This window comes from Perca fluviatilis, chromosome 12 (genome assembly GCF_010015445.1).
Source record: "Perca fluviatilis chromosome 12, GENO_Pfluv_1.0, whole genome shotgun sequence".
In the NCBI taxonomy this organism is placed as follows: domain Eukaryota; kingdom Metazoa; phylum Chordata; class Actinopteri; order Perciformes; family Percidae; genus Perca; species Perca fluviatilis.
In genome coordinates this window covers 25,915,610-25,937,324 of record NC_053123.1, presented here as the reverse complement: position 1 = coordinate 25,937,324, position 21,715 = coordinate 25,915,610, and the positions used below count along the sequence as shown (strand labels likewise).

The 21,715-nt window shown below is 41.4% G+C and overlaps 1 protein-coding gene and 1 long non-coding RNA gene across 12 annotated transcripts in view; one reads left to right on the top strand and one right to left on the bottom strand.

Annotated features, from left to right (window-relative positions):
- LOC120569244 (mitogen-activated protein kinase kinase kinase kinase 4-like) overlaps positions 1-21,715 on the bottom strand; it is a 113,814-nt gene that overhangs the window by 11,148 nt on the left and 80,951 nt on the right. For 2 of the 11 annotated variants that reach the window (XM_039817043.1, XM_039817045.1), the window contains exons 15-26: positions 20,064-20,393; positions 17,311-17,496; positions 12,983-13,264; positions 10,696-10,805; positions 9,228-9,388; positions 8,938-9,035; positions 7,983-8,164; positions 5,473-5,590; positions 4,574-4,921; positions 3,073-3,187; positions 1,928-2,116; positions 1,154-1,297 (exon numbers count right to left, since the gene is read on the bottom strand). In XM_039817043.1, the coding sequence (XP_039672977.1) occupies positions 1,154-1,297; positions 1,928-2,116; positions 3,073-3,187; positions 4,574-4,921; positions 5,473-5,590; positions 7,983-8,164; positions 8,938-9,035; positions 9,228-9,388; positions 10,696-10,805; positions 12,983-13,264; positions 17,311-17,496; positions 20,064-20,393 (2,263 nt within the window). The remainder of the gene's footprint in view (positions 1-1,153; positions 1,298-1,927; positions 2,117-3,072; positions 3,188-4,573; positions 4,922-5,472; positions 5,591-7,982; positions 8,165-8,937; positions 9,036-9,227; positions 9,389-10,695; positions 10,806-12,982; positions 13,265-17,310; positions 17,497-20,063; positions 20,394-21,715) is intronic. The other 9 variants (XM_039817044.1, XM_039817048.1, XM_039817049.1 and 6 more) reach the window with 9 other exon arrangements.
- LOC120569246 lies at positions 8,041-9,369 on the top strand. The gene is made up of 4 exons (XR_005640850.1): positions 8,041-8,180; positions 8,327-8,475; positions 8,991-9,050; positions 9,252-9,369. It is a non-coding gene; the product is annotated as an uncharacterized LOC120569246 (long non-coding RNA).

Sequence of the window (21,715 nt, the reverse complement as noted above, 5' to 3'; positions counted from 1 at the left end):
GTGTTACTAAACCCAAAAGGCATCAGGAAAGGACACCTTCTTACAAAAGGCAACTATTGACATCTATGAATCTGGTGTTTTCCTGCTTCCTTTTAATCATTTTTAGAATTGTTCTATTGGCCCCTTATTCCTAAATCACATACTGGGCAAACGCACTAAACTAGCACCACTGTAGGTAGTGTCTTCTGACAATCAGTAAAGTCAAAAGAAATTCTGTAAGGATAGGACCATAAAAAGAGTACACCTTATTCGTGCATTCTTGCGTTGGCTTTTCATGCAGCTGTTTATCACAGAGGCAGCCTGCCCCTGGTCCCCTGCAACGGAAATCGACGCATGTTGCTCTGTGGCATTCATTTCCATCATGGAAAGCTCAAGTGTGTGTCAGAGTTACATATTGTACACGCAACGTGGTCTCAACCAGCCGAGATTTACTCAACATCCGTTTAGCTCAAAAATATCTCTGTTGTGACACACTGACTACACAGCCTTTGTGTGTGAAATTGAGAAAGAGAAGTAAGAACGTGGATGCTTTCTCGATCTGAGAAATCTTGGAATGTGTGTGTGTGTGTGTGTGTGTGTGTGTGTGTGTGTGTGTGTGTGTGTGTGTGTGTGAGAAAAGAATATTTATGCAACAACAGATGCAGACACGCACAATTCGTCTGAAAATACGTCAGATGAACCAGGTTTTAGTGTGTATTTGCAGGTGTGTGTGGTCATTTGTGTAAATGCCAGAAGGAGAAGTTGACCAGACAAAACACTCTCACACTCACACACACACACACACACACACACACACACACACACACACACACACACACACACACACACACACACACACACACACACACACACACACACACACACTTTAGCGTCACAGTGCACTATGAGCTAACAAAGCAGGATAAACAGAAGTGAAACTGTTTTTCATTTTCATAATTAACTCAAACTATATTTAAATTTATGTTTATTTTATATATATATATATATACTTATTTGTATGCACAATCCTCTGCATGCAGGATTTGTATACATTTTCATTGTAATAGCATCTGTGTTTGTCTCAATCTCATTGATCAATTCTTCATCCCAGTGGGACTAATTTGTCTGCATGAAGTGTAATAAACCTATCGTGTGTGTGTGTGTGTGTGTGTACCTGATATAGTGACCAGGACGTTGAGTCCCTCCAGGACGTCCATCTGCTGGAAGCGCCGTCGGTTGATCAGAGGGTAGACTTTCCCCTGACCGCTGCGATCCAACAGCATCAGACCACTCTCTGTTCCCACCAACAGGTTTACTCCTACACACACACACACACACACACACACACACACACACACACACACACACACACACACACACACACACACACACACACACACACACACACACACACACACACACACACACACACACACACACACACACACACACACACACACACACACACACACACACTTAGGAGAACTCTAACAACACTGAAAAATCTGGTCAGCCAGATGCAGTATGTAGGTTTGTCAGGACTTTGCTGCCACCAGGTGGTGAAGACTTTTTTAAATATGACGTCTAAGAAAAACACTCAAGCTTTTCTGATGGACATTGAATATAGTATTTTTTAAGATTTTTGTTGGCATTTTAGGCCTTTATTTGATAGGACATCTTAGACATGACGGGGAAGAGAGAGGAAGAATGACATGCAGTAAAGGGCTGCAGGTCGGAATTAAACTTGCTGCGGCAAGGACTGAGCATCTGTACATGGGGCGCACGCTCTACCAGGTGAGCTACATAGGCGCCCCTGAATATAATAGTTTTTACAAATGACTTTATTATTGACACGTTGTGTAGTAAAAAAGGTAATATAATATGTTAAACCTGCCTTAGATAATGATGAAAAATTAAAACTAACTTATCGTTGCAATCTATATCTTACCCCATAGTGCAGCACACAGGATCTCAGAGTTGAACCTCTTCTTGTATTTGCGGATCTCTGGCGTGTCGCTCTGCGGGCGAGTGTTGACCGGGTTAACGTTGACCACGGAGCCTTTCCGAGATGGGTCGGCCCTCAGCGCTTCTGCTAGCCGGGCGTCGTTCCCGTAACCTAAAAGGTCAAAGGGAAGGGCTTAGGTAGGACGGTGTAGGATGTAGAATTTACCGGGCAGGGTCGGGGTCAGTCAAATGGTCAACATTAGAAAGGTGGATGGATCTCCTTCGTTTGCCACATATTATTATTAATAATTGCTTCATATTATTAATAATAATAGTTATATTATTGCATCATATTATCATGGTATCTGTGTCAGAAAGTGGATCATGCCAGCTGGACTTAAAACATCTGTAGGAAAATCTAAACTCATCAAATCAGTGATTAAATGCAGACTGAACAATCTTAAGAGGTCAATGGCTGGTCACCAGCTGCATCAGGTGAGGTAATGAATCAGCATACCAAAGTCCTTAAGGCTGGAAAGATCTGGCCTTGATGATGGCCGATCCTCTGAGGGATGATGGGAACAGGAGGACTGCCTTGATAAGAACACTTTGTTTAAAAGCTGTGACAGCTCCAAAGTTCAATCTACTGGGGCAGAGTATGTCTCAACAATCAACACTACTGCACTATATGTAAAGTGTTCTAAGATAACGTCTGTTATGATTTGACACTATAAATCAAATAAAATGTAATACTGATTAGTCAGACGCAAGGTTAATGAGAAACGTTTTGAATATTGTGTAGAACTGAATTAAAGCAACAATAAATAAAGTTAATAAAGAAGGTAAATGCTGTTATTGCTGTTGCCCACCCTAACAGTCCTAGTTTTATTAACTTCTGATTTTCTAAAACTTAATGATCCTGAGCCTGAGGTGCAAATGGAAAGCTGCTCAACATACTAAAAGGACCTTTTGTAGTTCCTAAAATTCGTAGCTCCTGAATTTTTGGTTCCTCCAGTTGCTGGAACTTTGGATGGAAAGGCCTATGAAGGCCTGGGATAAAAAGTTATAAATAAGTTCCTTAAAACTCTTGTGGCTGTGAACCTTTTAACATCAGATTTTTCCCAGCAGTCAAAGGGGGACGGGACTTACCAATGTTGTTAAGGGCGCTGCCGGTGGATGGAGAGACTTGAAGGAGGCGTGGGTCGATGAACGGAGTGAAGGAGGAGGAAGACTTGTGTTTCTGCATGTTGTTACTAGACTGGCTCTACAGTGAGATAAAATAAGATTTAGTGATTTAGCCAGAATATCACAACTCTGAATGTGCTATTTTTTACAGATCAAAAATGTATCTACAGCACCAGATACCTAGAAATAAAAATGAATGTAAACAATTAATAAGACAATGTCGTCAAACAAGCAGGCAAACTGAGGTACTTCTGTATGCGTTGCATGCAAATACAATGGGCATTCAATTCGGAAGGAAAAAGGCAAAACCAATGCTGGAGGGTAAAACATATGGAGTGCTGTTTGCAAAACGAACAAAAGGGGAAACAAAAATGCAGTAAAAAAAAAAAAAAAAGTATTTCCATGGGAAACATACTTGCCGTTGTGCTCCTAACTGCCCTGTTCGCTATGATCTATTGTCTGGGGAATGTGAGAATATGACTCGTTTGCTGAAAATAGGCAACATCAAGGAATAAAATGTTTGGGGAAACATTTGTGAGGACACTTTAGCAGAGAAGCTCTAAACCAGAGCTAACACGACTGTTGTGATCATAAATACAAAACTCACTGAGAAACAAAGGGATTACAGCTGGAAGTAAGTTTGATGTTTTTTTTAAAAATCAAAGTACCTACAAATGCATACAATAAACTCAACAGGGTGTTCATAGGGCAAAAAATTGAAATAAATCTGCTTTGTCCTACAATCATACTTCCGAATTATCCTTAAAATGCAGCTATTCACCAACACCACCATTTTTCTTTAGCAAGTTTGTCAGTAGAGAGAAAAAAAGCAAAACAAGAAATGGTGAAGGGGCCATATAGGGCTAGAGAAGGATCACCAGTGCCAATGGTGACCAGCAGATGGCAGCCTACATGTGGCTGTTTGTGAAGCTCTGAATTTATTAGCGGGTATTTAGCTTAACTACTTTATACTCCACTGCAGAGATCTTCAACAGGGGGTCTGGGACCCCTAAGGGGTCCTCAAAGTCAATGCAGGGGACCTCCAAATTATTATATATTATATTAGGTAAGGTAGTCACTAAAGTAGCCATTCAGAGATACAGTTAATCCTAAGGATTCACTGGGCCACATGTATGTGTAACATAACATCTTTTTTATAAAATCATGCCACAATAATTTTTTTAATAGCTTAGTATTCTATGCACTAAAAAGGTATGTATAAAGGCTTTAGGCCACCCTTCACCCAGTTTAATATGCAACTTAATTTTATACAATATTAGTAGTAGGGGGTCCCTGATCCGTCTCTCTTTAAGCTAAGGGGTCCTTTGGTTTAAAAAACGTTTAAGACCACTGCTCTACTGTGTTCCCAATTATGGCAGGCCATGATGACCTCTCTTTGCTCCTCCTATTCAAGATTACACAAGAAATGGCAAGCGGGTGTCCATGTTGGGGCTGGGGGACATACCTCTATGAGGATGCTGAGCTTGTCCAGGGGACTCTGAGGGGACATGGTGGAGGGGCTGGCAAGGCTGGAAGAGGAAGGGGAGTTGGATGCAGAGGAGGAGGGGGAGGAATGGTGGCTCTGCTGGATCAGGTCTGGGAGGTGGTGGATGCGTCCAGCAAAGCCATTCCTGTCCGAGTGCTGTGGTGGGTGATGGTGGTGGTGGTGATGATGATGATGGGGGCTGGGGGTGTGGTGGCCAAGGCCCGGGCCCGATACCGAGCCAGGACTTGGGGCAAAGCCTGTAAGCAGCCCGGGGGTTTGAGCTTGGCCCGGGCCGGGGCTCGGACGCTTTCTGTTGTCACCTGCACTCTGGAAGTAGAAAGAGGGGTAGACGACTGTGGGTCTAGATGTGTTCCTGATGAGTTCAGGGGAAGGGAAGGTGTTAGCTAACCAAAAAGCAAAAAAAAAAGGGTCTTTTTAAAATGGAAAAAAAAAAATTTTTTTTTTTTTAAATTTTTTTTTAAAAAAAATATGGTCATTTTGTGGTGTTTATTAGTACTAAATCTAAGTGATGCTATAACTTTTCAAAGTCTAAATGGATGAAAAATGTAACAAAACCTGAATAAATGTTTATCAATGTAATAAATCCCCATTATTGAATTAGCTACTGGTCTTTATGTAGGCATAATTCAACTATTTGAGGTTTTATACCCAATCTACGCTTCTACCCTTTGTAGCACTGAGGTACACACTACTGGCCAAAAAGTATACAAAAACAGAACATGATCAACACAACATACAAACAAAATGGAAAAACACTTGGGGTATAAATGAAAAAGTACACAACAGAACAACTTAAAATATGTGGTAGATGATTGGTGTGTTGGTCTTTTTTTTTTTTTCTTCATTTCAGCCAGTACCTGTCTGACGATCAGCGTGCTGTCTTTGCAAGGCGTTGAGCCTGCATCGCTCTCGCCTTCATCATGAACGATCATGGTTTTCACTGACTCTGTTTCACCATTACTCAGCCTAGAAGAACTGCAGGAGAGAAGGAGAGCTATTCAACACAAAAATTCAGTTTCAGCTGGCTGCAATTTGGAAAATAATTGTGCGAATGCTGATTCAGCAGCATTCACAGTAATGTTTTCAGATTCTTCCGTACGATTTTCGGTCACCTACTACTTCTGCATACTTTCAGATACAAAAACCATATAAATATCAAAATGTTGATCTCTTGATTGTATTCAACTTTTCTCCACCATTTATAGTTTTTAAAATATTAAAGGTCCCATGGCATGAAAATTTCACGCATTAATATGCGTTCCCCCAGCCTGCCTATGGTCAGTGGCTAGAAATGGCGATAGGTGTAAACCGAGCCCTGGGTATCCTGCTCTGCCTTTGAGAAAATGAAAGCTCAGATGGGCCGATCTGGAATCTTCTCCTTATGAGGTCATAAGGAGCAAGGTTACCTCCCCTTTCTCTGCTTTGCCCGCCCAGAGAATTTGGCCCACCCATGAGAGAGAGAGACATTAGGCTTTCAAACTAGCAAAGTGGCAGTTGGTCAAGGCCACACCCCTTTGTGTTATCACTGTTTAAGTTTTTCAACAAATTATTCTATGATTTTTTCTACATACCATCATTCTTTTTGGGGGGGTGGGGGGCATTTCTGCCTTTATTCGATAGGAAAGCTGAGATATGAAAGGGGAGAGAGGGGGGAAGAAATGCAGGAAAACCGTCACAGGTCGGACTCGAACCCTAGAACTTCTGCGTCGAAGAACTTCTGTGCGCCCGCTCTACCAACGGAGCTAACCGGCCACGCATAACATGACTTTTTAAATGTCTTTTTTCAACATACTATGCTATTACTGTTTTCGACGTAAATTCTCTGGTGGCACCCTGGCTCAGTGGTTAGCATGGCTGCCAAAAGGCAACCAGCAAGTAGTCTCTGCAGACTCTGACCCAGGTTTGATACAGAGTCCAGGCTGGCTGACGATTTTTTCGACATGCAATACTATGACTTTTCTCGACATACTACACTTAGACTTTTTAATGGCGTTATGAGAGCTAATCATGCATCCATCAACCACCAGAAACGGACTGTTTGTGTGTGTGCGCGCAGAGAGAGACGGTGTTGTCTCGTGTCGTATGATTGTAAACCAGCAGAGGCATTAATTTCCATACAGGTTTAGTGGCTTGACGTGGACGTTGAAGTTAGCAGTAGACTTAATTAACCCTACCCAGGGCGAGTCTGATAAAAACTGCTGTGTCTGCCCAGTTCAGCTCTGAGATTTTCTCGCATTGCACAGCGCTGTTAAGGAATAATCTCAGAGATTCCATTATGTTCTGCCTCTGTTTAGAAGTGCTGAATGTAGGCTACAGCTCACAGCAACTTAATACTATATAGTGTTGGCAAATGCCCGTGTGGGATTCTGAAACGTCCTTAAATTCGGGAATTGTCATTTGTTTATTCAAAGTCAAAGAGAGTCCAAAGTAGTGCTACTTTGCACATTTTAGCTGCCAAAGCTCTGCTGCTTTCTTCGACCCTCTCTGTCTCTGGTCCTGCACTGTGCTCACTCAGTGTGCAGTGTGAGAGGGGGAGTGGCCAGCGGCTAGAGTGGCAAAAGCCAACGTGTGCTTCTTTTAGCGATATACAGTACAGGCCAAAAGTTTGGAAACACTTTCTCATTCAATGTGTTTCTTTATTTTCATGACTATTTACATTGTAGATTCTCACTGAAGGCATCAAAACTATGAATGAACACATATGGAATTATGTACTTAACAAAAAAGTGTGAAATAACTGAAAACATGTCTTATATTTTAGATTCTTCAAAGTAGCCACCCTTTGCTTTTTTTGATAGCGCTGCAAACCCTTGGTGTTCTCTCAATGAGCTTCATGAGGTAGTCACCTGAAATGGTTTTCACTTCACAGGTGTGCTTTGTCAGGGTTAATTAGTGGAATTTTTTCCCTTATTAATAAAAAAGCAAAGGGTGGCTAATTTGAAGAATCTAAAATATAAGACATGTTTTCAGTTATTTCACACTTTTTTGTTAAGTACATAATTCCATATGTGTTCATTCATAGTTTTGATGCCTTCAGTGAGAATCTACAATGTAAATAGTCATAAAAATAAAAAGGAAACGCATTGAATGAGAAGGTGTGTCCAAACTTTTGGGCTGTACTGTATATTTAACAATATCTTTAGCATTTCTGATCCAAACAACGTCAAACTTGGCTCGGCACTTATTCCATCAGACTAACGGTTCGAGAGATATATGAATAACAGACACATAGACAGACGTTCCTGTAATTTATAGATAGATTACTTTTTTCTACATACTATATTATTACTTTTTTTTTTTAAAACACTTTTTGGACATACTATACTATTACTGTGTATGAGACCAGAAGTTAAACTTGTGTACATACACAGCTTTGGAGTCCTCCGGGCCAGAGGTTGACTCTTCGCCTGCCTCCTGGTCTACCTCTTCATCGTCATCTTCATCAGTGGTGTCTGAATCTTCACCACTGGAGGATGAATAATCTGTCACCTTATTTGGGGGGCGAACGTCATCCACTGCACGTAGCTCCTTGGCCAGAGCCGTCAGGTCCTAAAGGAGGTGAAAGGTAAAAACTTGCGTCGAAAGTAATTCTCTCTCATGGTTGTCTATTTTTCTCCCTCTGTTGGAATTTATTCCATTCATCTGGGCATTTTACATATACGAGGTGTTAGCTAGGATGTCATAAGATTTCCGTTAATCTTCCTTTGAAAGAACTAAAGCCGGAAACAGAAAGCTGCAGGAGAGGAAGAGTGGTTATTGAGGTACGCCAGCCAATGAGAAGCCAACGTGAGAGCAGCAAAGCCAAGAGATGAAGCGAGGAACGAAACATCGTACAGCTGATGCTCTTCAAGCTACTGTAGGTAAGGTTAGTGAATTAATTTGAATAATGAGACAATTATTAGAGCTGCAAAGATGAAAAAGTATAACAGTATACTTAGGTTAGAGGAGGCATGAGTTAAGATGGCCACCGCTTAGGCAGAAAGACCAGTGGAGAGAAAGCAAGCGATAAGTGCAGAAAACCCTTCAGCCAGGGAGCGCAATCCAAAGATGAAACAACCATTTCACAAAGTCTTATCACTTCACGCTATAGGATGATGTTCAGGTTACATGACACAGTCCAAATGAGCCAGTTTATTATCATTCACACAAGGAGAAAAATCTCCCATCAGGCCACGCTAAATCGTCACGCAAACTCCAGCTTTCAAACAAACCCAAAGCGTCATACCATCATGTAATCATGACTATACACACAAACAGAGTTCTAGATCTATCCCAGCTAGCGAGCTACAGTACTGGCTAGTCGGCTTGGAGTCAACTCTCACCGCTGGTCTGTTTGGCCTGACCAAGTCCTTCCTCTCCTCTGGTTTTTTCACAGCATTCTCTGGCCGTTGGAGGGGCGAACCCTCTGATTTGGAGGAGGCTGAAGGAGGTGGAGGTGAAAAGTTCAGTTTATTCTAAAAAGTGATGAAAAAATCCAAATGTGTATGCATGTTTTCACCCGAGTGTTTGTGTAGCCCCCTAACTAAAGTGGAATTTTTATGGTGCCATTTCAGTTATATTGTCCACCTCCTGTATGTTTCTTAGTGGAGATTTGAAGTGTGTGTGGACTCACAGCGGGCCCTGAATCTTTCTCCAGAGCCGCAGTGAGAACCGGGCTGAGAGCTTGAGTTACTGGAGCTGCTGGAGGAACTGGAGCCTCCGCTGCCACTGTTACTGGTTGGTCTGGGAACCAGTTTCTCCACTCGCTCCCACAGCAGCCGAGGCTCCGCCGCACTGTAAGGCCAACAAACACCGGAGTCAAGAAAGTCAGAGATGAAGCCATTGTAGAGATACCGACTTTTAACTCGGTAGAGTTGCAGAAGCGCTGTTGCACCACTGACTGTACTATGTAATCAGAGTTTTTAAAAGTGGATAGGTTCTTTATTCTGACAGAAACGGATATTTTCATGATGTTAATAGTGAATATTTTGGGCTGATATTCATTTCCCTGGCTCGTGGTTCAGAATGTCCCTAAATTATCTTTAAGTGACGCAAAAATTGGGAGCCAGTACAAAAGAGCTGTAAATCAGGAAATAAATGAATAATAACATAGCAGAATAACCAAATTTTTTGTTTAACAAAAAAAAACGTAACTTAAGCAATAGATTATATTTAAAGTCCATGATGAAGAAAACAAAAATGCTAAATAAGTAATGGTACAGTAAGAACAGAGTATATGTTCTTGAGATAAAATTACATACAGCACCACAGGGTGAGAGATGACATAGAGAATCTCATGAGATGTTTTGTGGTTTGCAAATCGAAAACTGTATCACAAGGTTAGCTAGCACTAGTACATAAACCCTCCCACACAACTCCATAAACAAGGACTATAGCAGCACAAACAGACAGTGAAGTCATTCCTGTGTGTGAGTTAAATCTATCTCCAAACAAGGCAAGCGTTTGTTTTGAAGAGTCGTTGAGAAAGTTATTCTTTTTCATATATTTTTAATGACAGTTGAAAAAAGCAGCCTGGTTTCATACTGCTTCACAGCACTCAGACCTTTCTCCTGAAGGCTGCCTGCAAATAACTTTCTTTGACAAATTAAAATTTTGCTGTAGTTCCTGAAGGTTTCATTGTGTCAGAGCCCTGGACTGATTCAGCGCCAATAAAACGTTCTCTGTAAACATATAGTAGCGGCACTTATTCTTGTCTAAAGATGCAACCAGCGGAGTCCCGTAAGGCAATATTCATGGCCCAGTTATACTCCAATAAACTTTCTTTTTTCGTATGTAAGTTTTATGTTACAGATTGTATTGTTTGAACAGTAGATGTAATAACTACCAATGAATGTACATATTTAATAAGATATTGCAAATATACTGATTTGTTTTGTATCTCTTAACAACGCATATGCCAAACCATTTATATTTTCATCAAATAGTTATTTACACATTTTATATAGTGTTTTTTTTTTTTTTATAATTCCACTGATATCCTTTATAATCGTACATACATCAGGCATTTACACCATACAAACTCCATTCTAATTTCCAAAGAAACACAGAATCATACAAATCAGAGGGGTATGTCAGTTTACCTGGCAGAGGGGCGGTGCACAGCATGGCTGCCGTGTGAGGCGTTGCCATGGTGATGAGGCGAGTCTCGCCTTGACAACACTGGGGACCTTGATGTAGTCCTTACAGGAACCTTTTGTGATAAAGACAGTGACCAGCTCACACATAAACACTCTGTGTGCAGGAATGTGCTTGAAAGTGCAGCGAATACATAAAATACACAAAACATACTGCAACCTATCATAACTTCAGCCTATAAACTACGGCTTTGCTGTAGCATCACAACAACCCTAGTTGACACTATCCTGCTCAAGATCATTCAAGAAGTGGCTAACGCTTTTAACTTATTTAGCAAAGAATCCATATTAAAACAGAGAAACATTCATTTTCAAACTCAAAAGTCAGCGATGAAATTATCCCAATCAAAAACACAATTGAACTATGTAAATTAATTTAATCACTGCTTCTAGTGAGCTGTGGATGTCTAATTTGGCTGCGTTTTTAACTAAATGTAGAAGGACACTGTCTTATCAAAACCTGAACACTTGCTTGTAGAGTGAATCTACTTAATTCCACTCAAAACACATGTCCTCCACCAACTAAACCGCTTTCCACACCCCAGAGCACCATTGTAAAACAAAGCTATCACACCAGTAGTCACAGGTCACACCTATAGTCATACCTTTTCCCCTTTCAGAGTCACATGTAAATTCAGTAAAGCCAATGCAGAACATTTGGGAGCATCCAAACAACACAACACAGCAGAGCAGAACAGAACTTCCAGTCACAGCAGCCAACATTATTTTGCTTTGTGTAGAAGTTTAAAGGTCCCACGGCATGAAAATTTCACTTTATGAGGTTTTTTAACATTAATATGCGTTCCCCTAGCCTGCCTATGGTCCCCCAGTGGCTAGAAAAGGTGATAGGTGTAAACTGAGCCCTGGGTATCCTGCTCTGCCTTTGAGAAAATGAAAGCTCAGATGGGCCGATCTGGAATCTTCTCCTTATGAGGTCATAAGGAGCAAGGTTACCTCCCCTTTCTCTGCTTTACCGACCCAGAGAATTTGGCTCACCCCTGAGAGAGAGAGAGACATCATGGCTTTCAAACGAGCAAAGTGGCAGTTGGTCAAGGCCACACCCCCTCTCTCCTCCTCAATAGTTACAGACACAGAAATGGCACATACTAAGGAAAGCTCATTGTGGGACTGGCTCTAGTGGCTGTAATTCTGCACCAAGGCTGAATTTCGGGAAGGAGACTTCAGATTCAGTATTAGGGGACCACTAAGGTCTATATAAAAGCATCCAAAGAGCACCATGTCATGGGACCTTTAAGTTAGGGGCAAAATGGAAACCATATGGTCTGATGTTAATGAAATGTCAATCCTCCCTTGGTAACATGCTTCTCCTGTATTTTTTAGATTGAAATGACTCTTGTTGTGACCCTTGTTTACCTGATGCTTGTGGAGACGTTTATGTTGTATTAAAAACTATGTTCTACAGTTACAGAACGTCTTGATAGGGTTGTGGTTCAAGCTTGGCAGCAATTCTGTTTATAACTCAGGGTTTCTTTTTCTGGTGGGCAATTAACTTTGGCTCTGTGGACTGAATTTAGGTCCGTCTTAGTCTTTTGGATTCTGACTACCCACATTTGTGGGTTTTACCCCATAGCTTTCCTGTCTTCCCTATATTTAGCTATAGCGTCTAACACATTATACATTCAGGTGAGAAAAACTTATCTAAATGCAGAACTCTCTCCTCCTTTGATTATTTTTCTCTCCTTCTGCAGTTATTTCTATGTCCTTTAGTGGCCGTAAAGTTAAAGACTAAGTTAATCTAGTGAGGGAAGGAAAAGGAACATGAGAGAAATTGTCTTAACTTGTGCTAGTGTTTAACAATGTCAAAGTACCAAGGACTGGGTTATAAAGAGGACACAGACTGATTGTTGTGGTTCATATTAACAGCGAGGTACCCTTTCTTCATGTCAACTCTGATTCACCCCACACAGAGTGACGCTAACTTCCTCTTTATTTGGATACTCTGTATCTCTGTGGGGGAATAGTTTAACACCAAATGTGATTTTCTCCGGAAACCTGCTTACAGTATTTCAAAAACGGTTATGTTAATTCACTGTAGATTCAATTAAATCATCTATAATTCTGTACCACAAGAAGAGAAAATCCAATACATGAATTATTGATAGCATAAAGAATCAGGCAGATGGTGGGAAGTTAAAGTAATAAGTTCAGGATAACGACACTTTGAGCTCTACTGCTGCCAGACTACACCAGGGATCTTTCTTCCTGTCCTTACCCTGGGCGGGACCTCCTCTGAAGGGGCTGGTTCACGGGGTGAGGGCCTATGCTGGGAGTGGGGTTGTGGGTCAGTGCGTGCAGGCGTTGATGATGAGGAGGATGGTGATGAAGATGGAGAGTGAGGGTGTTCCTGGCTGTTGTGAAGGTGAAGATTTTCAAAGCTAGCGGCAAGCGGCTCGGTGAAGGAGTGCGACCGCGACACAGCAGGCAGGGTGGTAGCGGAGGAGTTTGACGCTGCCACGCTGCCACTGCTCTTTAAAGCAGCCAGATGGGAACGGACCTTACAGACAACAAAAACACATTGGGGGAGGACGGGTCAGTCTGCATGCAGTGCACTCTAACAAGGACAGGGGCTTCTCGGTATCTTTAGGGGTTTGTAAGATTGGAGCCATACGGGAGCATAAACTGTTCCAAAAAGCTTTAGGAACACTGACATGCAGCTTTGACATTATCCCTTTTCAGACATGGAATATGTAGCATCACTAGCTTCATCTATCTGTTAATGTGAAGGCTTTTTGTCATTCAAAAATAGCTCTTTTTTATGGTTTTTTTCAAACACGACTGCACTGTAACAGAAACAGCCACAATGCTTGTGCGATAATTGGCGGCTAGTTTGCAAAAGAGAGCCGTTCCAGCAGTGAGATGGGAAGTAATGATATTAAGGAAGAATGAGTGTTTCCGGTCTTCTCACAGGCTGCATCAGTAATGGATTTTAAAACTTACTTTGACATTTAAGTCTTAATAATTGATCACTGCTTGCCCCACTCTCACTAGTGAATACACAAATAAATCTTTTTTAGAGAGTGAATTATCCTGCCTTTTTTATATCGTCCAACTGAGCATTGAATGACAAGACATTACGTTGGGCCTAATTCCTATTTGCTGACATGCTGTATCTCAAGCGTTTGGCTGGATATTCATAAATATTAGCCCTGCAGTTGGCATGGATGAAAATGTAGAGATTATAGTTAAGTGATAGATTTATTAAATATCTCTTAAGAAGAAGGAACAAGATGTACATTAAATCTCGTGTATGTAAATTCATGCTGCTGCAGCCTCTACGTTAATCTGACAGCATTCAATTCAATCTTGCTCCATGGTGATGGTGAAGGAAATGGTACAGGTCAGTAAGGTTGCCATCATGACTTATGTAAATGTGACTCAGACATGAGGCCGACATATAAAATTGCCATCACGTTTATGGAACGAGGTCCATGTCTGAAAGGGGGTAGAAGCGATTTTCGTAGAATTTTTTTTTTAATGCATCTTAGTCCTCTTCTGGTTAATATTCTAGACACAGAGTCACCAAACCAACTTAAAGACTAGAATATAAAACCAGCGCTGAATACAGGATTAAAGGTTAAGAACCACTGGCTTTAGATGTTGAGCTGTGTATCAGCTCAACACTAGAGCAGCTGAATTAACCTGAGAAAAACCTAACCTTTAACCTGAGGAAAACCGGTGAGAACCTTTTGGCCTCAGTAGCACAGTGTAGCATAGCCAAAAGGTATGGCTCCAATTAGTAGCAGAGCCCCTAAAGATAAAGAACCCACATTTTTAGAGTGCCATCAGAGGACAGAAGCAACATTCTCAAAATCAAAGCACATGTACGTTATACATTTTGTCACTGAGGCTGCACCTTTTGAAGGGGGACAGAAAAGAGGCCAGGAGAGAAGTAAAAGGGCAAAGTGAACTCCACTGTAAGAGCTATTCTAATCATATTTTAATTACTTATTTGGCAGCCTGAGCAACAAAAGGTATAATGTCATAATTTTGATTTCTGAGAGTAACACAGAGAAAAAAATAAAACAAAAACAAAAAGCACAGGCAGTGAATGGAAAGACGAAGTGGATCCTGAGACAAATATTGGTCAGACGCTTACTGTTGACTCATTTTAAACTTTCCTAAATCATGATTATCGTTAATTATTTGATTTGGTTATACTGTATGTCATTTTTGTATTCAACTTGTTGCATGTTTAGAATAATTGATTGGATTATGGCAGTGATAAGAATATAGAATACAAATCCCTAATAACAAGGAGCCTCTTTTCAATATCAATCAGAAACTATTGACATTCTTTTAATTTCACCAAAAACTCTACATGAAACACTATGTGTAACTTCCAAGACAGTTAAAGGCCTTGAATCCAGAAGTGATTTAAGACGTTTTCCAGAGTCTGTACAAATCTATAATCTTTTACTCAGGTGGGATATTTATTTTGTATTAAAAATTTTAAAGAGAGGCTCCTCGGTATATGTATGCATTGCAGATGTATTGACATTAACACTAGACGTTACAGTGTCAATGTTTAGGGTTAGTCAACTTGAGTCTCACCCATTTTCAGCCTCACCACTAATGCCAAGCATGAAGATGAACTGTATTATACTGTAAGGCATGAACACAGGCTGGCATGCAAACATACATGTAGGCAGAACCACGCACAGGTTTACAGCATTCATGGCTGAGGCAAGAAAGCTTATGACTTTGACACTGCGGTCCACATCCCGTCTTGGTTTCTTTCATAATATGCCTTCCATGATGTACCTTAAACAAGTAGCTGTAGTTGTTTCAACGTAACAGAGAATACTCCATGACTGCAGTTTCTTGTCGTTTGGAAGTTCAAGTAATGTAGTTCACACTGCAGTTTTTTATTTTTTTATTTATTTTTATTAAATTAGCTCTAATCAGAACACCTCAAAATGAATCCATCCAAGTTTGATTCAGTACGCAGTGAAGTATGCACGTGCAACAATGTTAAAACACAACGCCACAACTGAGCCTGACGCCTCGCAGCAGAAACTTGATTAATCCACTTTTAACATTATGCCAAATGCTTAATAACGCACCAGTGAATTACATCATCACCCCAGTTTTACGAAGTTACAGCATCGTTTTTGTATAATTTAATCTGTGCGACATATTCAAAACAGATTGACTTCAATGAACTGTGATTATTCGTGCTTAGTGGGTTGAATCCATCTCTGGGAAGATGACTAATACGGTCTGAGTCATCCTGCTGCAAATCTGGGTGCTTTTAATCACCAGCACACAATGAGGAGGTACAGTATGTGCAGCAGAGACATACAACCCCCACTAACATACCACCGAACAAACGTTCTATGTTACCACACACACACACACACACACACACACACACACACACACACACACACACACACACACACACACACACACACACACGGAAAAAGTGACTCTGAAATAATTAGACATTTGGTGAAAGTGCTTTTGTTTGCTTTAGCGAGTGGGAGGACAACCTGTCAATCAAAGAGTTAATCATGGGAGAAGAGTATATAATCAGGGTTGTGATCATTTCATTTTCATTCCACAAAAAGTTGAGTAAAAAGGGAGATGTCTTTTAGATGAAAAATAATAAAACCTTCACAAACAACCACTGGCTTTGTGTTTTCATAAAGAGCTCTTCTGTGTGAAAATGAGCATTCTGTCGTTAACTTGAAGATTTAATGCAGTTTCACAAGTTGCACAATAAAATTGAAAATAGAATTGATGACAACCCTGAAGCTGAAAAGAGTCTAGAGAAGTTCAACAACAGCGGATAGTTGGATCCATTATCCAGAGGAAACATCCTGAAAGAGTTGAGCTAAAGACACAATCCAGGAAGGAGCAAATCACAGAAAAGCAGCACAACTAGTGAACACATCTCACATATTAAAAAAATACCAATAAGCCTTTCACACCAGAGCACAAGAACATAGACTCGAGGATTTTGAAATCACCTGAAAGGGAGAACCTTAACGAGAGATTGAGAAAAAGGTATTAAATGCAAATACACAGGCAACATCCAGAGTAAGAGTAAGAGAGCTTTACTGTCATCGTCTCCGTCAAGAAAACTGCAGTTCCTGCTAAGTTTAAATCTTGTGGAGAGGACAGTTAAGAAAACAGGAAGGCTGCTGGGAATCATATGACATACAAGCCTGTTATATGACTCCATGTATGTTTACTTTAGGTTTGAGGAGCTTTTGAGTCACGTCTCCCACTGAGTCTCACAACTTGTTCTCTCTGTTGTGGACATAATTAAACAAACATCTGGAGTTGAAGGGAGCGTACGTATTTTTTGTTTTGTTTGGTTTTACTTTACAGCCAGCTTTAGTGACTTGATCTGATCGTTAAGCTACAACACGGCTAAATCCTGTAGGAGAAAAGGCACCAGTGGACTGTAACTAGTGGCTAACGACCCACTTGACGACAACTGAAAATGCTGCCTGTGTACAACAGCTGTTTAAAGTAAAGAAGACGGAATAATTCGAGAGGACGGGGAAAGGGTTTGAAGACATCAATGGTTACCTGTGGTTCCACAGGCCGATGCATGGCAGGCGGGTGCATGGCGGGCGGGTGCATGGCGGGCGCCTCAGATGCCGAGTTCCCATTGGGGTAGGAAGACTCGGAGCGCGGTGGCACCGGAGGCTGCTGCGGTTTGGTCTGAGCTGCCTGAGGAGAACCCTGGATGTTCTTCCGGTATCGCTCATCAGCCTTAAAGGGACAGATGCACACAAATGAAGGACAGCAGCATTAGCAGTGGTTTGAGAGTACAGGTCAATGTGTACGAGGACATTAAGGGGAGAGTAAGTGGACAGAAGCCATTAGGCACTACGGTTTGTTAGTTTCCCGCTGTAGAGCGGACTTTTTTTTTTACTAGCGGTGGTACAAGCACATCAGAAAGTCATCTGCTAATACAGGCACGCCAGCAGGAATAACAAAGCACTTCCTCAAGGGCAGCAGTGTTAATGTTGCCACAATTTTCCACACATCCCCTGCTAGTAAGACAACGGCACTACGACCAGCAAAGAGTGTCATGCATGTGGAGCGAAAAACATCCACGTGGAAAACAAAGGTTAGGACACGCACCGAGGTCCAGGACACTTATTCACAGTAAAAACTGAGGGTTTTTTTGTTTGTAAAAGAGTGGGGTTTTTTTTATTCTAAAATGCCAATTTTCAACCGGCTCAGTTCATTATGCGGACGTTTGCCCGCACTGCAGCAACACAGATCCTGTTGAGTTTCCCTTTAAGGATTGTTGAACGATGATGGTCGAAAAGTTCGATTGGAGTCGTTTGCGTTTGAAAAGATGAACAAAGTCAAAAAATACACCATCACCAAAACAACCATCTCCACTAAGTGTGTGTGTGTGTGTGTGTGTGTGTGTGTGTGTGTGGGGAGTCTTCTTCTTTTGTTAGATTTTCACCAGATTAGAAGCTTCACAGCGGACAGTACCACTTCCACAAGTCAAAAAAAGTTATATTCTGATTAAATGCTGTGGCGCATGTAAACGCACATCTTATTGGATTACTTCATTTAGCGTCCATGTAAACATGGAATCTCTAAATCAGAATGATTTCGAGAAATATTGTCCATGATCCCGCAGCTAAACTATTACAAATTGTAACAAACCAGGACTATCATTTCAATGTGTTTTAACCTGCTGACTTCTACTGAAACAGCCAAGTGAACCACACAAACACTTGGTGTTCACGGTCACGGTCGCCCAAGTTTGTGTTTTGCATCATCTGAACACCCCACCTATCCCTGCTCAAAAAAAACTGTATTTTGGATCTGATTAGTGTCTCTTTCCTTTTCTTCCCCCAACAGGTGGTAAATGGCAACAGCAGAATGCCAAAGAGAGAGAGACACACTAAGGGGTCTCATTATTACAGTAACTTAAATAATATGGTGGCAAAGACATCAGCGAGGATCATTAGAAGAGCAGCAGCGCCCTCGCTGGGGAGGAGGAGCTGGTCTGGTCTAAGCAAACTCTTCCTCCAAAGTGGTTCAGACCTAGCCTAGAAATCTAGAAGCACCCTAGCGGCAGCAAATGTAATTTGCAGCCAGGGGGGTCTAGGCACTCTCCGTTGGCTTGCGAGCTGGAAAAACCAAACTCTGGTCAGGCCAATCACATCGTGTATAGAGTCGATGGGCGGGCTTATGGCTGCTGCTGCTGGGAACGGCGGTCTTCTCTGGAAGACTTGGAGTTAAGCTTTTCTTTGAGAAAAGAACAAAGAACGGCACTGAAGTCATTCTTAAAAAAGGAAGATGTGTTCGGAGTTTTGACGACTGGATACGGCAAAAGTTTAATCTATCAACTAGCTCCGCTACCTTCTTCGTTGCTCTGCCTGGTTGTAGCGCTATCCTATTGCGTGCAGAGGGAATTTGAAAGACAACCGTTTACTCCGCCCCTCGGATTGAGCCCTGTCAATGGTGAGTTCCCAGACCCAACATCTGGATGTGGGTCTGGCTTGTCAGGCTAATTCAGACAGGCAAAAAAGTAAAATGGGAGGCCAAAAACAATTCTCAGACCTCAACAATTAAAGAGTTTGAATTTGAGGGTTAGGGTTTAGAGTCCCAGACTTTAATTAGTGAAATAACCCAGAAATGGTTTGGTATTTCTATCTACTAATTGCATAAAATTGTTAAATCAATAAAGAAAATGAAAAGCGATCAACCAGTTGAGAAATGAGGGTCACATTCAGAGTTGAGCTCAGCTGTGACAGCCAAGTGATTACAATTAACTGAATGTGCTGCCCAGAAATCGAATTAAGCACACATGCAGCACAAGTTTGAATGCATAGACTGTAATTTTCCTTGTCCATCTTTTGACCCAAGTTCTGCCCAACGTAATCAAATCTGAAAACATCCCATATTGAGTTATCAAAAGTTCATACAGTGCATTAGAGCTACGTATATGAGCTTAAATGAGCACGTGAGTGGGTTACCTGATATTTTGCTTATGAAAAGTCTTTATATATTATTTTGTGGTTTTAATTTGGGTCTACATCGACTTCATTGCAGTAGAAACATCTATCAAGGAGGCCTTTTGCTGCTGGTCCAGTTTTGCTGGAGTATATTTGCATCATGGACCTGTTAAATTATTACAAGTTTAGAAAGAGAATACATTCTAGTCATTTAGTTCGTCTACAAAGCGTCCACACATCCCACACCAGCAACTAGCCATCACCATGTACACATTGCACACCCGAAGCAGTGGGAGTGAGTACAACACAAGCAAAGTTAGCATTCCACAGCAGTCAGTGTGACGGGTTCACCTCTCTGATTGGCTCAGAGTCAGGGGCGGGGCCTTGCAGGTCAGCAACAGGTAGCTTGGGTTCTGTAGTTTTCTCCAGACTGTGATTTTGACTTGTCTTTTCAGAGTCCGTACTCTGTTGTTCTGTCGTATCCGGCTCAGGGCTCTGCGGGGGCTTTATCCTGTCCTGTTCAACGCTCTGTGGGGGTTTGGCGCTCTGTTGCTGGGCTGTTTTGTTACTATCCAGGTTCTGGTTTTGTTGGAGGGACAGCAGGTAGGCCTGCTCCTGCTGCAGCTGTCTCTGGAGCTTCTGGGCTTGGCGCTGCTCCTCAAGCTCCCGCCATTTATACTCCTGAGTACAGGAAGGGGCAAGTAAACCAAAACCTTTGACAGAAAGACGTTGGGAAAGTTGTATTGTTTCCACAAATAGGGTCCTATTTAGATGAAAACTCAGCAACTTTAATTCCTTCTGGGATCCCCATTTAGAACCCATCTGAAATGCTGCAAGTAAACATGTTCTTCTTTCTGAAAAGTATCAGGAGCAACACTGTTTCACATTACAGCTCATTTTCCAAACCTCTGATGTGGTCAGCACAAAACTGTAAGCCTCGTCATGAGATGCCAGGCCTAAACTGCTAAAGTAACTGAATAAAAATGATTAGTGGGAGGGAGAATGGCACCAGAGAAGGGAAAGGGTTGTGTATTTTCTTTCTTTTTGCTGAAGTGAGGGTAGTGTGGGGGGTCTTTAATTTAGTCACGTCTCAGATTTGTTTATTTTATCCGTTTCTTGCGAGTTTTACTGTAAAAAAGATTGGATGGTTACATCCAAACAGTTAAGTCAAAACCATGCCTTTTGTGTGTGCTACAGAGCATACAGATGTGGAGATGCAGAGGACAGCATGTCTCCACATCAGGGCTTTATCTTCTAGTAGCTAGTAGGACCAATAGGTCAGCTTTGAGAAACAGCTGATGTGGATCTTTGTGTAGTAAGTAGTGATTGAACATTATCTCGCTAAAGAGCCATTTCTTCACAAGCCAACAGTCACTCAAGTTAAATTACTGTTTCATTAACAGATTGAGCTTAAATCAGGATTCAGAAATTAGAGGAGAGGGTGTTGTAGTCCTTTTCTAAGTCAAGGGAAAGGTCCCAACTAAATATTAATACTTTTGGGGAGGGTCTTGCTTTTAAATGTCAAGCATTAGGCTCACACCCTTAAACAAACTAAACTAAACAAACTCAGGCAACAGCAAGCTTGTGGGCCAGACGTCCAAAGTGTCCAACTGCACATCTGTTGGAGCGGTTAACTTTGGTCAAAGCTAAACCATTAAACTATTAAAACAGTAATGATTTATATGAGTTTTAATACTTGTGCACATTGCCAGAAGCCACAGCTAAACTATCAAGAGGTTGTTAAATGAGATGTATAAGATATATTCTCGTAAATCTGGCCAAAGCAAGTGTTTGATAACTTTAAATCAATAACTTTTTCACAATGGTGACTTTGTAAGAACCAGGGAGTGCAGCCAATGATAAAGTGATGGTGTGCGGCCTGGAAGTGGGGATATGAGTGATCATATCCTTTCATTATTTGAGTATCCTCTGTAACCTCCCAGAGGAGCAGAATCCTTTAAAAATGGAAAAACAACAAGTCATACAAACCCCTGAAAATAACC